The sequence below is a fragment of the Argopecten irradians genome, chromosome 4 (genome assembly GCF_041381155.1).
Source record: "Argopecten irradians isolate NY chromosome 4, Ai_NY, whole genome shotgun sequence".
Lineage (NCBI taxonomy): Eukaryota > Metazoa > Mollusca > Bivalvia > Pectinida > Pectinidae > Argopecten > Argopecten irradians.
The window spans coordinates 19,977,692-19,994,727 of NC_091137.1; the positions used below are offsets into that span (position 1 = coordinate 19,977,692).

Consider the following 17,036-nt stretch of genomic DNA (forward strand, 5'->3'; position numbering starts at 1 on the left):
CAGAAAAAACTTCGAAACATCGAGACTTTCGAATTATTCGTGGTTAAAATTAGACAGATGTTTTTTTTACCATGACCAACTGTGGTAGTTGTGTACATGTCGTCTCCGTTTCGTAAACTTTATAATCATTGTATTTACCACAAGCAAAACAAAATAAAAACGAAGTATGCAATTAATCACATGTATTGCTATCGTTAGCAATACATACGTATATTATAAACAAGGACTTACGTGTACTAGGCCTAACCCATGTACAACTGTTCGTTTGGTGACTATTTAAGCGATAGTTAATATTACGGAATGAATATAAAAACGAAAACACGTTGTAAAAACGAAACTAAAAAGAAGGAACCGAAAGCGCTACAACTCCTACAAAATACTTCGATTTAGAATGATCGATTTGCTCCAGTATTTATGCCAAAGTTGTTCAATGTACCAGTTTTGAGCATGAGTTACTAATAAATGTGTGGCTCGCTATTTACCGTTCCATAAATTCTACAAACCGCTACCAATGGTGGCGGAGAACATCAAAAAAGACTAACTGTATCTTTGCCGTACTAACGATTTAATAACGCATGTTGTAAAAACAAAGCACAGGGTATCGACCTGATTAGTGATATTAATTATCTTGATGATATCAGGCTAGCAACACAAGCTGTCATAATCCCTATTGTCCGGCGAAGGGCCGTCGCGAGACAGCTACAATAATGTACAGGCTGTAGGTGTGACAGCATGCCGTGGGGTATCGGCGAACACCTGATCTGTACAGGTAAATTTTTATTCGAATCATCGAGTGTCAGTTACCTATGATTCTATAACAAATGGTCCATGAAAAAAGTTCGATATATCGAGAACTACGATTCATAAAACTTCGATTCATACATGGGTTAGTTAGTAATGTTATATAGTGAAGAAATTCCGGACCAGACAAAAAGTTTGATACAGCGAGAAATTTGATTCATCTAAGTTCGAATCATCGAGGTTTGACTGTAGTTAGTCACACTTAAACTACATTTCTGTCTTTGATCTATGATGGACAAATTTCAGTCTCTTCAGCTCTTTGTTTATGAGCCATCAACAGAATTCATATGACTTAAAACTATCATGCCTATCTTGCAGTTACAAATAATTCATGTTGCAAAAAGTTTTTGAACCCTTTAATTTTCAGGACAAGTATTCGTGTAGATGCCAGGCTAACTTTGATGGAGGAGCTAATTATACTATAGAGTTGTTACCCTGGTTCTACCAGGCGGTGCCGCGCCTCCGGGGACTGTTTGGTCAGTGGAATAGGTACGGCCACACCCTGACAGCCTGTGGGGATGAGCTTATCTACATGTTTGGGGGACACTCTTTAGAGAAAGGACTTCTCAACGATCTGTGGGTGTTCAACATCACCAAGAACAAGTGGAATCAGATCATGCCTATCACTATAGATGAGCCGGAAGGCAGGTATGGTATCATTAGCAGTATTAGTCATCTTTCAATGCGTTCGATACTATACTTTGATGAGTTTTTTAGGATAGTTGTACTAAAACTTTCAATGCCAGGCTGTCATTGAATAATTCTCTTCTAAGCTTAAATAGTAAATAGAAAGCTGTCAGATTCAGGCTCTAGGATCATGAAAGAATCTTACACTTAAGTTTAGACTCAGCCAATTGTTAAAGATGTATCTTTTTGTAGTGACATCTTTGATCAGATTAGTCTAAGCTTAAAGGGACATGAACCTAAATAAACCATGTAAATTTGAATAAAATACATATTTAAGACGTGTCAGATACCTTACTTAAGTAATATATATCAGTAATTGTGCAAATGTGTCAAATAAAATAATTATAATGGAAATTCCATCTTTCTGTATTTTGAACCGGCCTGGTCGAATTTTGTAACGATAGTATAGTTGTGTTAAACTTTAGTAACCTCCCACAATGCACTGCACAAATTAAATTAATGTAAACAAAATGGTGGGTCAAAAACGTGGGTGAAGCGAACACCAACGAATTCTGATAGAAAACAGTGTACATCATGAGTCAGTTACATGCGTGATTTGGAAAGTAGGTAAATATAAATGGATCGCTGAAATGCAAGAGACGGGAGCAACTTGCATGATGTACATACGTGCAATAAGTCAGGAACCTCCTATTGCAGTGCCCTGTCGAATGAAAAGTCTCGTTTGATTTTTGACTTATCATTCTTACGCTAAATACGAATTGTTTGATAACAAATATGGCTTAAACTTCATTTGTCAACCATCTTAAATTAGAAAATAATCTTAAATTGTGGAAAACTAATATTCCTTGTCATGTCAGCAAGTTTAATGTTCATTATAACCTCGCTTTTGGCCAGCTTTCGTTTTGTGTTCCAAAAATTGAATTATGACAGTCTATTTTTATCATTTTTGAGGTAGGTTTTCCCCACATTTTCCTGCCGTTTTAGATAACCAATCATTGTAATAAAATATTCAATAAACATCTGAAAACCATATCTAAGCATACAGAACAACTTGAATAAGGTTCATGTCCCTTTAAAACGGGTTTGGACTTCAGATTGTTTCATGATCCCATAGCCAGATGAAGCTTGGAATTTTATATAGCTTTATGGTTATAAGGTTTAAAATCAATGTGGGTGATTAAAGATACCAAAAAAAGATGTATAAAGTACAATTTACCATTATTAGTCCCACCTTCTTTCTGTAATTGTAACATAAAAAAAAAAATCATGTTAAAAATGACATCACAATCAACAAAATAAGAGATTGAACAACAGTAAAATAAGATTATTAAGACGTTAAGCCAATAAAACCCAAAACACATGCACATGGTTTTGGTATTTCAACATAGACATAATACTTAGACAATGATCACTGTCAGTCCTTAGCCTTAGCAGTTTTTACATCTTTGATACACAATTATCAAATCAGTAACATAAAGAGTAAGAAGATGATTTTTAAGGCATTTGATTTGTGTCATTACATCTTTTTTAGTGGCAAGATAGAGTTATTTGCTTATGGTCTATGTTTAACAATTCTGGCATTATATATAGCTACTGTTTTCTACCCTAGATGCTACCATTCTGGCATTATTTATATATACAGTAAAACCCCTATAACTCGAACAGCAGGGGACCAGGTCAATAGTTCGAGGTATACGGGGTATTCGACTCATCCGAGGTTGGTAACGATCGACAGTCGAAATGTCCGGTTTCAAACTATGACAAACAATGCATGGCAATGACATTTTAATTACCCTATCTTTTAGCATTTTGGATTTCTTTATTTAAGTGTTTTATTGATAGCAATATCAAGTTGGAAAAAAAATGTATAACATAAATTTAGCGTTTGAAAAAGCTAACGAGAAAGCCCTAAATCAAATGTTATTCACATCAGAGTAAGCGATCGTCATCTAGGTCAATGTACAATCCATATTGGTTACATACAATAAAGTTATTAACCAGCATATTTACGGACATAAGAAATGATATCTATAGATGTCTATTTAGTAAAAGCGTAACGTTGAGTTACATGTGTTTACGAGTAAAGCTACAAAATACAATTTACGGGAAAAGATACGGAACTCACTGATAAAATGTACTTTGCATATATCGTTTGATATCGTTTACATCTTTCGGCGAATAACATTGTGCTAGCCTGTCGAATGAAACCAACAAAGAAATTAAAAAAAATAAACTTTTATAATTAGGCGGACGTCAGCAATATCTTCCGCCTCTTTTGTCATTTCACAATGCGTACTTTCAATTAACACAATCAACAACTTCTGTATTTACAGCGAAGATTATTATGAAAGAAACATCAATAACCTTTTCTGAAATTTTTAAATAAAGTTAGCATCAAACAAAGACTTGCGATCATGTAGGTAGGTAATAATGACACCGTTAATTTCCTTAATTACCTAAAGGCTTGACACGCCAACCGTATAAACACAAGAACGTGAGCAATTATCCATGTCGGTCGGTGCAGTCAGGTGTGACACAGGTAAAAAAATCTCAAGGGCCGAACACCTGTTCGACGAATACATGGGTAAATACTATGTATTTGATGAAACGGGGTCATATTTCTGTTCGAGGAATAAGGGGTATTCGACAAATAGCTGTTTGAGCTATCCGTGTGTTTTGTTACAAAGATATTATATATAGAGACAGTATTATAGATGTTGTTTTCCACCCTAGGTATTACCAGGCATTATAGATATTGTTTTCCACCCTAGGTACTACCAGATATTATAGATATTGATATCCACCTAAGTACTACCAGATATTATAGGTATTGTTTTCCACCCTAGGCACTAACAATTCTGACATTATAGATATTGTTTTCCACCCTAGGTACTAACAATTCTGACATTATAGATATTGTTTTCCACTCTAGGTACTACCATTCTGCTGCCTGTATTCCTATAAAGAGACAGCTATTTATCTACGGAGGGTTCATCAAGGATAGAGCTAGTACCCAGGACAGTGATGGTACCCAGGACACAGCTGGTAACCAGAAATACCGAACAAAATACCGAGCTTCAAATGAGCTGTGGAGCTTCTCTATCGGCGGCAGGAAGTGGACACGTATGTCGGTAAGTCAAGGATCATCATATCCTCTGTATAATATTACAGTAATTCTGATTTGGGTTTCAGGTCTATTAATTACCAGGTTCTACTTAAAGTTACATTTTAAATATTTACTGTCTGTGGCTTATTGACAGTAAATGCATGGAGTTAAAATTTTGAAACAGTTAGTGCATGGAATTCAAATTTTAATTGAAGGTTGTTATACTAATTGTATAGATGTAGTAATTAGCATGTACATGTCACTGTATGACACTGGTCCAAATGTCTGTTAACTACATCTTATATTTACATTCATACAGGTCCCAGCACTAGTTAAGCCTGTAGCTGGACACACTATGACTAGGATCGAGGAAACACAGCTTCTTATCATTGGGGGGATTCTCTACAGAAAACTACTTCTCCAACAAGATTTACAAGTTTGATACCAATGTAGAACATGGGAAAGCGTGGTCTGAGTATGGCCGAGGCAGTCTAGATGGAGCAGTGCCGTTAGGTATGGAGTGGTACTGATGTATAGTTTATAACAAACAGCATTAAATCTACAGTGAAAAAAATTTCTGATGACAAAATGACGAGTGTCAAACCTCAACTACTTTAGTATACATAAACAAATGTTTTGTCATAAACTGAACAGAGATTATCAGGCTGATTTTTCAAGAATGTCATTTTTTGTTGGGAACACTTTTAAGTTTGAAAGTTGAAATTACACAAGGATGACTTTGATTTTAACAGGTTTATATGGCCATACAGCAGTTTACCACGAACAGACTAATGCCATCTACGTCTATGGTGGGATGCTGTTTCACATCGATAAGTTCTCTGTCTCTAACCAGCTGTATGTGTTAAATCTAGAGGGGGACCGAATGGAGTGGAATGTCCTTCAGGCTGAGGAGGGTAGTGAGGTAAAGATTAAATGTAGAGGAGGATAGAATAGAATGAAATATCCAAATTACTTAGAAGGGTCAACTTCAGAGTTAGCATCAAAATAAATATACTTTTGTAGCTTGATGATAAGAAAAGTGTGGTTAACATTTATGAGGATGTATATTTTCTACACGTGCTGCCTGTAAATCATATTGTATTAAGTGAGTGTAATGTTGTAGATGGATGCCCGTTTCCTACACACGGCCGTTGACATGGGAGATTACATGGTGGTGATGGGAGGACGTACAGACAGTTCTAACTTCTCCAACAGTATCCTCATTTATCGTTACCTGTGTAACTACTGGCACAAGTTTGATTTAGGAGGTAAGTAGACCACATGACTTCAGACTTCATGTATCTGATTTAGGAGGTAAGTAGACCACATGGCTTTAGGATTTATGGCTTTAGGATTTAGGAGGTAAGTAGATCCCATGGGTTCAGACTACATGTATCTGATTTAGGAGGTAAGTAGATCCCATGGCTTCAGACTACATGTATCTGATTTAGGAGATAAGTAAATCACATGACTTCAGACTACATGTATCTGATTTAGGAGGTAAGTAAACCACATGACTTCAGACTACATGTATCTGATTTAGGAGGTAAGTAGATCACATGACTTCAGACTACATGTATCTGATTTAGGAGGTAAGTAGACCACATGGCTTCAGACTACATGTATCTGATTTAGGAGGTAAGTAGATCCCATGGCTTCAGACTACATGTATCTGATTTAGGAGGTAAGTAGATCACATGGCTTCAGACTACATGTATCTGATTTAGGAGGTAAGTAAATCACATGGCTTCAGACTACATGTATCTGATTTAGGAGGTAAGTAGACCACATGGCTTCAGACTACATGTATCTGATTTAGGAGGTAAGTAGACCACATGGCTTCAGACTACATGTATCTGATTTAGGAGGTAAGTAGACCACATGGCTTCAGACTACATGTATCTGATTTAGGAGGTAAGTAATCACATGCTTCAGACTACATGTATCTGATTTAGGAGGTAAGTAAACCACATGACTTCAGACTACATGTATCTGATTTAGGAGGTAAGTAGATCCACATGGCTTCAGACTACATGTATCTGATTTAGGAGGTAAGTAGACCACATGTCTTCAGACTACATGTATCTGATTTAGGAGGTAAGTAGATCCACATGGCTTCAGACTACATGTATCTGATTTAGGAGGTAAGTAGACCACATGGCTTCAGACTACATGTATCTGATTTAGGAGGTAAGTAGACCACATGGCTTCAGACTACATGTATCTGATTTAGGAGGTAAGTAGACCACATGGCTTCAGACTACATGTATCTGATTTAGGAGGTAAGTAGACCACATGTCTTCAGACTACATGTATCTGATTTAGGAGGTAAGTAGATCCCATGGCTTCAGACTACATGTATCTATGATCTGGAAAGTCATACTCCCACGTTATCAGCCACTAACAATTAAAAATAAAAATCTTGTTGTGATACTAAACCCAAAGTTTATTTTACAGATTTGGCCTTTAGCAGACCTCTCCATTCAGTTGTAGCCCCCAGCTCAGCAGTGGTCAACAATAGTATTTATGTGATGGGAGGGCTTGACCACTTTGTCCATAGCGAGGTCATCAAGCTTGACCTTCCCAGTGATGTGTGTAGTCTGATCGGAGACCTGAACCGCTGTATCAACTCGTCGGGCTGCTCGGCTTGTATCTTATCATCACCTGGGGTCCAGAACAGGACATTTTGTTACTCAAACAGCCACCCAGAACCACCACTGTACGTTTAACTCGTGATAGGACAGGGAAAAAAATATTTTAAGGTTGACTTTGACATGGAGTAAAGGTCTACATTAAAGGTCAAAGTCAATAATGTTCTAAATATTATCCAATTGGCAATTAGTTTTAGGCATACACTTTTACACTTTTAATAATAGTAAATAGAATACCATATTGAAAGCTGTCAACTACTGATAAAACTAAATACACGTCATTGAAATTACTGCAACTTTGAACTAAAGATCTCTCAAAAGGCCTTCGATCTTCCTTTGAACGTAAAATATTAAAATGTGCAGTTTTTTTCTGCAAATGAAAAATCAAGATTTATCTATCTCTTCCTACTTGAAAATTGTATTGCTCACTCATTTAGTTATTTTTACCTTGATTCAATGGTCAGAGTTCAGCGTTATGTCAGCATGAAATTACAAAAAAGATGTTGATAAATTACCCATGTTTATTTTTGTCTGATGTAGATGTGAAGCGGCTCATGTGACAGTGATAACAGGAGAGCAGTGCAGTCTACAGTGGCACCTAGAACGTTCGTGTTATCAGTATAAATCCTGCTCTCAGTGTCTGGCTACCTTTCCTCACTTTAAACAGAATTCAAAGGTAACTGTGACAAATTCAGGTGAATTTAAAGGTAACTGTGACAAATTCAGGTGAAGTCAAAGGTAACTGTGACAAATTCAGGTGAATTAAAAGGTAACTGACAAATTCAGGTGAATTCAAAGGTAACTGTGACAAATTCAGGTGAATTCAAAGGTAACTGTGACAAATTCAGGTGAATTCAAAGGTAACTGTGACAAATTCAGGTGAATTAAAAGGTAACTGTGACAAATTCAGGTGAATTCAAAGGTAACTGTGACAAATTCAGGTGAATTCAAAGGTAACTGTGACCAATTCAGGTGAATTCAAAGGTAACTGTGACAAATTCAGGTGAATTCAAAGGTAACTGTGACCAATTCAGATGAATTAAAAGGTAACTGTGACAAACTCAGATGAATTAAAAGGTAACTGTGACAAAGTCAGGTGAATTCAAAGGTAGCTGTGACCAATTCAGGTTATTCAAAGATTCAGGGATAGTATCTCTTTGATCACAGGACCCTGACATAAAGTGGAGTTGAGTTAACTATAGTGTTCTGCACTAACCCATATTAATATTATACATATTTCATTGTAATGTTTTACATGCAGTGATATTGGGCACAAAGGAGTAGATATGATAGGACCATATTTGGCCTTAATTTTTCAGGCCGAAAAATATTAACTCTGATCCACATCAAGTTCACATCAATAAATGCTCTCATACTTGCCATTCATCAAAACATAACTTTTTATAACCATGTACACTATGTGCTCCACCTATGACGTCATCAAATTGATGATTTTCCTCTTCTCGCCAAATTTTGCTAGAAATTCATCATCTTTAGGTTAGAAAAGGCTTGAAATGGATTTGGCCGCCACCTTGGAGCAACTTTATATTTTGCATGGATATGCGTAAATACACGATACACAACGTGTTAAAATCTCTTTCTGCTCCACGAAGGCGGCCATATTCATTTTTAGAGAAAATCACTCAAAAAGTATGATTTTTCAAGGATTTTTGTGAAAAATGGTGGGAAACTGCATGTTGCTGACGTCATAGTGAACATAATTGGCACATGCGGGATATTTTCGGGATGGAAATATTGGTTATAAATCATTTGATGATAAATACTGTATAATTGTAGGCGTGTAAATGGTGCACCAACTGTCCCCAAGGTAAATGTATACCCTATGGGGGCGAGTGTAAGCTGGAGAACGAGTGTGATTCTAGCCTACTGAACCAGGTGAAGTTACAGGCCGGACAGTGTGAAGAGTTCTCCTGTACAGCCTCTGATTGTGACAAGTGTCAGGCACACAGCTGTGAATGGTCCAACAAAATTAAACGCCAAGGTGAGACAACCGACACCCCCATTTAGAGAACATAATTCTATCTACAACATTTTACTTGATCAAAAACGTTTTGTTAAATTCTATTTCATGTTGTTGGTGTATAGATATGTATTTATATTTAGGTAGGGGAAACGTGTTGATATTTGCTATCATATACAAACATCCTATTTACAATAGTGTACACTGCCACAGCATTATGTGATAACAGTGTATAATATACACTGCTACAGAGTTCTGTGATAAGCACCGTATCTGCTCCTTTCCAGCTGAGATGACACTAATCCTAGCGGGTAATCAGCCGTTTGAGTGGGGCTGTTTCCTGTCACAGACAGTTACAGACGACCGTTTCCAGTACTCCACATCCCAGTCCCTGGATGTCTGTCCTGCTCGCTGTCATACCTACACAACCTGTACTTCCTGTCTTAAGTCTATCGGTAGTGAGGGTGGCTCTAAGGAATGTATCTGGAGTGAGATGCAGCAGGAGGTACTTATACACAACTTATTGTGATGAAGACATTATAATGATTTAAGATTATCTGAATGGTCTCCTAATACAGTGATCTCCATTTAATGTTTCTTAATACAGTTATCTCCCTTTGTCCCTACAGTGTATGCCACCAGCCTACCACCACCTCCACTGTGCTGGTGGTGAGTGTGGCCTTATCATTCAATCAACCCGTACCAAGTGCCCACGACCATGTGGTGAGTATAGCTGGTGCTCAGACTGCCTTCAGGCTCCAGGCTGTGGCTGGTGTGCATTCCTAGGACTCAATGGAAAAGGAGTGTGTATGAAGGGAGGTGTGAACAGTCCTATCGGTGGTCGGTGTGACGCACAAACAGTGAAACCTGACGAGGGAGAACTTTCAGGTATAGTTGATATCTGTTATATACACTCAAATTTTAATTAACAAAATAATTGGCATAGAAAACTCTCAAGATATGTTTGAAATTTGTGATTACTAATCGTGGTCAATCAGTAGCAAAGAAATTACATGATGTATTATATAATTTTGTAGATGAGGACAAACCCTTCCTTCGACTGTCACAGGGACCGCCACAGTGGGTGTTTACTAAGTGTCTCAGTGAGAATGAGTGTTTGAATAAACACCACAATTGTGATGATGAGAGGCAGCGCTGTATAGACCAACCAAAGGGCTTCCGATGTGAATGTAAGAATGGCTACCTGTGGAAGGAAAGGTATGTATGCTCTCCTGTACACACTTCTCAGGCAGGCTCTTCTCTGTATACTAGAAGAAAAGCGGCATTCACCATAGTGTTTAATTTGAAATGATGAACTGAAATTTGTAACTGCTATTTCTAGAATAACTCTAAGATTGCATTGTTATGTGGTCATTTTTCTTTCTGGCTCCATATTCCATTTTTGAGAGTTTCATAAGTAAGGGATCTTTTAGCCTGCAGTCTACCATGTTTATTTTACAGTAAGAGAATCTGTGAACCTGTCTGTCATGTTTATTTTACTGTAAAGGGATCTGTGAGGCCGTCTGCCATGTTTATTTTACAGTAAAGGGATCTGTGAGCCCGTCTGCCATGCTTATTTTACAATAAGGGGATCTGTGAACCTGTCTGCCATGTTTATTTAACAGTAATGGGATCTGTGAGCCCGTCTGCCATGTTTATTTTACAATAAGGGGATCTGTGAACCTGTCTGCCATGTTTATTTTACAGTAAAGGGATCTGTGAGCCCGTCTGCCATGTTTATTTTACAGTAAGGGGATCTGTGAACCTGTCTGCCATGTTTATTTTACAGTAAGGGGATCTATGAACCTGTCTGCCATGTTTATTTTACAGTAAAGGGATCTGTGAGCCCGTCTGCCATGTTTATTTTACAATAAGGGGATCTGTGAACCTGTCTGCCATGTTTATTTTACAGTAAGGGGATCTATGAACCTGTCTGCCATGTTTATTTAACAGTAATGGGATCTGTGAGCCCGTCTGCCATGTTTATTTTACAATAAGGGGATCTGTGAACCTGTCTGCCATGTTTATTTTACAGTAAAGGGATCTGTGAGCCCGTCTGCCATGTTTATTTTACAGTAAGGGGATCTGTGAACCTGTCTGCCATGTTTATTTTACAATAAGGGGATCTGTGAACCTGTCTGCCATGTTTATTTTACAGTAAAGGGATCTGTGAGCCCGTCTGCCATGTTTATTTTACAGTAAGGGGATCTGTGAACCTGTCTGCCATGTTTATTTTACAGTAAGGGGATCTATGAACCTGTCTGCCATGTTTATTTTACAGTAAAGGGATCTGTGAGCCTGTGTGCCATGAAGGCTGTGTCCACGGTGTGTGTGACGCCCCTGACCACTGTACCTGTGACTTTGGCTGGGTCGGTAATGACTGTAGTACCAAGTGTATGTGTAATGGCTACAGTAAATGTCGCAGTGCTGAGAAGTATAAGGAGTGTCTGGGCTGTGTCAACAACACCCTGGTGAGTAGAACACCAATCTGATGGATTTCTCTTATCAACAATTAGTACTGAAGCATCGAACTTCTTTAACTAGCATATGTATTGTATAAGGATGGTATTTGATCTTAAGTGGAAATTAACATGCAGCATTTGTATGTTCAGTGCTAAACTTAGGGCTGGAGAAATGTACTTGTAACTCGACAAGGCAATGGATTTGGCCGTCATACAAGTGAATGTTAACAGCACAGTTGTTCGTCATACAAGTAAAATATTCGTGACGCTGATTATGACCTGAACCTTGAATTATGTTATACCAATGTTAATGTATGTCTTGTTTATCGGTCAATATATAGGTGACAATCAGCTTAATCGGTAAAACAACACATAATATATAGTCACATATGCTTAATTATCTTGGAAATATTGAGGGCAAGTAAAAATGCCATTCCGATGAGTAGATTTCAGAGGATTACTTGTCCGATGGACAAGTGCATTTCAAAGATTTTTTGACAGCCCTTGCGAAACTGCACGCTGATAATATCATAAAAAGACGTCAAGAATTCCTTTTATAAACATCATGATTTGGAAGCAACGGAAGGAATAAAATAACTATCTATGATGACTAGTATTGTGGTAATTGAGATACACACATTATAATGATAAGCCATAACCTTAGTACGGTTACATGATGAATGTGCAGTGCAAATTAAAGTATCAGTTGATGGCTTGAATTTTGCTTACATCTTGTATAATTATACTCTGGCTATATTTCAGGGTGACCACTGCGAGTACTGTGAAAAGCTGTATGTGGGCTCACCAAAGGACAAGAAGCCATGTGTACCTTGTCTGGAACACTGTCACAACCATACGCCTAACTGTACCTTTGGGGGAAGCTTTAACAATCACTCATACTCCCAATACTACTGGGACGTAAGTACTCTATTACATTCTGAGGCAACAGAAAGAAGGGAAAAGGCTTAATGTTTCATTTGACTAAAACAGATCATTTAACAGTGGGAGCCAACACTATCTGGTATCTATTGTCTAACTTTGTAAAATGTTCATGGTAAAGATTCTCTGTACATTCTTTTGCAAAATGTTGCCTTTTTTACTTTCTATAGGTAGTCCAAAGTTTAATTGGTCATCACAACCAAGTCTAATAAAATCTCATGAGAAACAGAATTTTGTAAAAATCCAATTTTAATACTTTGGTTTTCACTCCAGAGCAAATACCCTAATCATGGACCAAAAGAAGAGGACGCATTGTGTCTCAACTGTATGTACAATACAGAGGGACGCCGCTGTGAAAAGTGTATGGAGGGCTACTTCAGAGTAGAAAAAGAGAAGAAAACAGCATTTGATAAATGTATCAAGTAAGTTTGAGTTGAATACTTTAGGGTAAAGAAATAGGGACAACTTGTAGACAGTTAAACAATTAGATTATGACCTTGAGTCACATAGAAAAATCATCCACATAAGTATTCTTTCACTGAAGAAATATTATAGGATTATAGTATTATAGGATGATACATACTGTACATTTATCTATCTCATGGTTGTCAGAACAAAGCTATGTATCTAAAATTAGCATTTGATAATCTATCAAGTAAGTTGTGGTCTACATGGCTATGTATGTATTTCTGTTAAAGATGCTCCACCGCCGGCAGAGCATAAATGATATTCATAATTTCAACAATAATTGGTGTTTAATCGTGTATATATATGTCTAGTTAACACAAAATATAATATAAAATAGTTTATTTTGCCTTTGGTGCATGCGCAATCAGTACATTATTCCATATAGGATATAGTGCAACAGATTTTTTTCGGGATGCAATTAATTATTTTCGATATTTCAAACTTGAAGTAAAATTTGAAGCTCAAACTTTTCAACGATGGTAATGGTGTAAAGTAAGTAACTTTTGTAACTGAAGAAAAATATTAAATCGTCTGCTGCTGTTTTTGATAGTGAAAAAATACAATTTGTCAGCGGTGGAGCATCTTTAATTTATATTACACCTGTATGTATTATATTATTTCTGTTACACCTGTATGTATATTTCTGTTACACCTGTATGTATATTTCTGTTACACATATTTGTATAATATTATTTCTGTTACACCTGTATGTATATATCTGTTCTTATATCTGTATGTATATATCTGTTACACCTGTATGTATATATCTGTTATACCTGTATGTATATATCTGTTATGCCTGTATGTATGTATCTGTTACACTGTATGTATATATCTGTTTACCTGTATGTATATATCTGTTACACCTGTATGTATATATCTGTTATACCTGTATGTATATATCTGTTACACCTGTATGTATATATCTGTTATACCTGTATGTATATATCTGTTACACCTGTATGTATATATCTGTTACACCTGTATGTATATATCTGTTATGCCTATATGTATATATCTGTTATACCTGTATGTATATATCTGTTAGTTACTGTATTTATGTTATACTGTAGTATATATCTGTTACACCTGTATGTATATATCTGTTACACCTGTATGTATGTATGTATATATCTGTTATACCTGTATGTATATATCTGTTATACCTGTATGTGTATATCTGTTATACCTGTAATATATACTGTATGTATATATCTGTTATATCTGTATGTATATATCTGTTATACCTGTATGTATATATCTGTTATATCTGTATGTATATATCTGTTACACCTGTATGTATATATCTGTTACACCTGTATGTATATATCTGTTATACTGTATGTATATATCTGTTATGCCTGTATGTATATATCTGTTATACCTGTATGTATATATCTGTTACACCTGTATGTATGTATATATCTGTTATACCTGTATGTATATATCTGTTATACCTGTATGTATATATCTGTATATACACCTGTATGTATATATATCTGTTATCACCTGTATGTATATATCTGTTACACCTGTATGTATATATATCTGTTATGCCTATATGTATATATCTGTTATAACCTGTATGTATATATCTGTTATACCTGTATGTATATATCTGTTACACCTGTATGTATATATCTGTTATACCTGTATGTATATATCTGTTATACCTGTATGTATATATCTGTTATACCTGTATGTATATATCTGTTATACCTGTATGTATATATCTGTTATACCTGTATGTATATATCTGTTACACCTGTATGTATATATCTGTTATACCTGTATGTATATATCTGTTATACCTGTATGTATATATCTGTTATACCTGTATGTATATATATCTGTTATACCTGTATGTATATATCTGTTATACCTGTATGTATATATCTGTTACACCTGTATGTATATATCTGTTATACCTGTATGTATATATGATCTGTTATACCTGTTATACCTGTATGTATATATCTGTTATACCTGTATGTATATATCTGTTATACCTGTATGTATATATCTGTTACACCTGTATGTATATATCTGTTATACCTGTATGTATATATCTGTTACCTGTATGTATAACTGTATGTATATCTGTTATACCTGTATGTATATATCTGTTATACCTGTATGTATATATCTGTTATATCTGTATGTATATATATGTTATACCTGTATGTATATATCTGTTATACCTGTATGTATATATCTGTTATACCTGTATGTATATATCTGTTATACCTGTATGTTATATTCTTTATACTGTATTATATATCTGTTACACCTGTATGTATATATCTGTTACACCTGTATGTATATATCTGTTATATCTGTATGTATATATCTGTTACACCTGTATGTATATATCTGTTATACCTGTATGTATATATCTGTTATGCCTGTATGTATATATCTGTTATACCTGTATGTATATATCTGTTATACCTGTATGTATATATCTGTTATACCTGTATGTATATATCTGTTACACCTGTATGTATATATCTGTTACACCTGTATGTATATATCTGTTATACCTGTATGTATATATCTGTTACACCTGTATGTATATATCTGTTATACCTGTATGTATATATCTGTTACACCTGTATGTATATATCTGTTATACCTGTATGTATATATCTGTTACACCTGTATGTATGTTTCTGTTATACCTGTATGTACTTCCAGGTGTCAGTGTCACGGCCACAGTGATATGTGTGACAGTAAGTCTGGCCTCAACTGTCGCTGTGCCAACAACACAGAAAGCCCATGCCAGAGTCAAAAGATTGACAAGGAATCGGTGGACAAGTGCTGGCAGAAACAGGTAATTAGATGATTGCTTCTCATCTGCCCTGCATGTATCTGTAAGACGTGATATTGATCATGAGCTAGTACTCTGCTTGGATGAAGAGTTCAAATATATAATTATCTTTTGAACAACATTCATGTTGAGTTTTAGTGTGCTAAGTAAGGTATTGACAGGCTTCATCAAATACCTGATTTTAGTTGACAATTACTTATTTCTGTTAGTTATTATAGAGGAAGGTGATACTGATCCCATGGACCTCTTGTTACTCTGTTAGAATCTCATCCACCAGCCTTCTGTAATATATTTGAAGGGGAATCAAGCCTATAGGGTCTGTTTTAATAACAATGCCTGAGTCTTCCCTGAGGGACATGATTTTACAGATATATCTTCGAAAGAAACATTTAACAGCCACACCTAGCTTCTAGCATTTCATCCAATGAAAACCATACTCTTGTCGAGTCTGAAGTGATTGTAACACCATCATGTAAAGTTGATCAGACTCGGTTTGTATGTAGTGTTTTGTGTTTTGTAGTGCTCGGCCTGTAAGGAATACTTCCTCGGGACCCCTACCAATGGCCACCACTGTTACAGACAGATGACTGTAGACAGAGACTATTGTTTAGATCCAGACACACAGAAGAACTGTAACCAAAATCCTGGGCCCCTGTTACGGGGACGTACTGTCTTCTTCGCCGTCCAACCACGTTACCTCAATGTTGATATTCGTGTTACCATAGACATCACCAAAGGAGGTAAATATTGTGTTATTTGTTGAATACCAACTGGACCACTGATATTGGAACTGCTGCTGAAATTGAGATTGATGGGTTGATTTAGAGAGACTTGTCAGTATATTATGATAATGGAAATGTTGACTTGTAATAGTATTTAATTTCTGGAAAGACAGGAATCACTTTGGGAAATGAAATCAATTCTTAAAAATCCTTTGTCTGCTGTAGGATTGATTCATTTCCAATCTTACTTATATCAACCAATAGTATTGAATTGGAGGAGAATAACACTTGACTTTCATTCCAATATAGCATTGTTGGCTTGGCTATAGCATGCCAGGTCAGTGATACAAGTTCTCTGGTTTTATACATAGATTTTGAAGTGTCATTCTTCTATAATTTTTAATAAAAAGTATGAAAGTTTTTCACTA

At 36.0% G+C, this 17,036-nt stretch overlaps 2 protein-coding genes across 2 annotated transcripts in view; both read left to right on the forward strand.

The window, feature by feature from the left end:
- LOC138322002 (uncharacterized) overlaps positions 1-5,064 on the forward strand; it is an 8,637-nt gene extending 3,573 nt beyond the window's left edge. Inside the window, exons 5-7 of the mRNA XM_069266062.1 lie at positions 1,169-1,449; positions 4,382-4,580; positions 4,875-5,064. Coding sequence (XP_069122163.1) covers positions 1,169-1,449; positions 4,382-4,580; positions 4,875-4,997 — 603 coding nt within the window. The 3' untranslated portion in view covers positions 4,998-5,064. The remainder of the gene's footprint in view (positions 1-1,168; positions 1,450-4,381; positions 4,581-4,874) is intronic.
- Positions 1-17,036, forward strand: part of LOC138320882 (multiple epidermal growth factor-like domains protein 8) — a 59,063-nt gene that overhangs the window by 38,735 nt on the left and 3,292 nt on the right. Inside the window, exons 22-33 of the mRNA XM_069264169.1 lie at positions 5,679-5,823; positions 7,013-7,274; positions 7,747-7,882; positions 9,004-9,208; positions 9,475-9,692; positions 9,817-10,075; positions 10,225-10,405; positions 11,469-11,658; positions 12,412-12,567; positions 12,862-13,010; positions 15,754-15,889; positions 16,407-16,626. Coding sequence (XP_069120270.1) covers positions 5,679-5,823; positions 7,013-7,274; positions 7,747-7,882; positions 9,004-9,208; positions 9,475-9,692; positions 9,817-10,075; positions 10,225-10,405; positions 11,469-11,658; positions 12,412-12,567; positions 12,862-13,010; positions 15,754-15,889; positions 16,407-16,626 — 2,257 coding nt within the window. The remainder of the gene's footprint in view (positions 1-5,678; positions 5,824-7,012; positions 7,275-7,746; positions 7,883-9,003; positions 9,209-9,474; positions 9,693-9,816; positions 10,076-10,224; positions 10,406-11,468; positions 11,659-12,411; positions 12,568-12,861; positions 13,011-15,753; positions 15,890-16,406; positions 16,627-17,036) is intronic.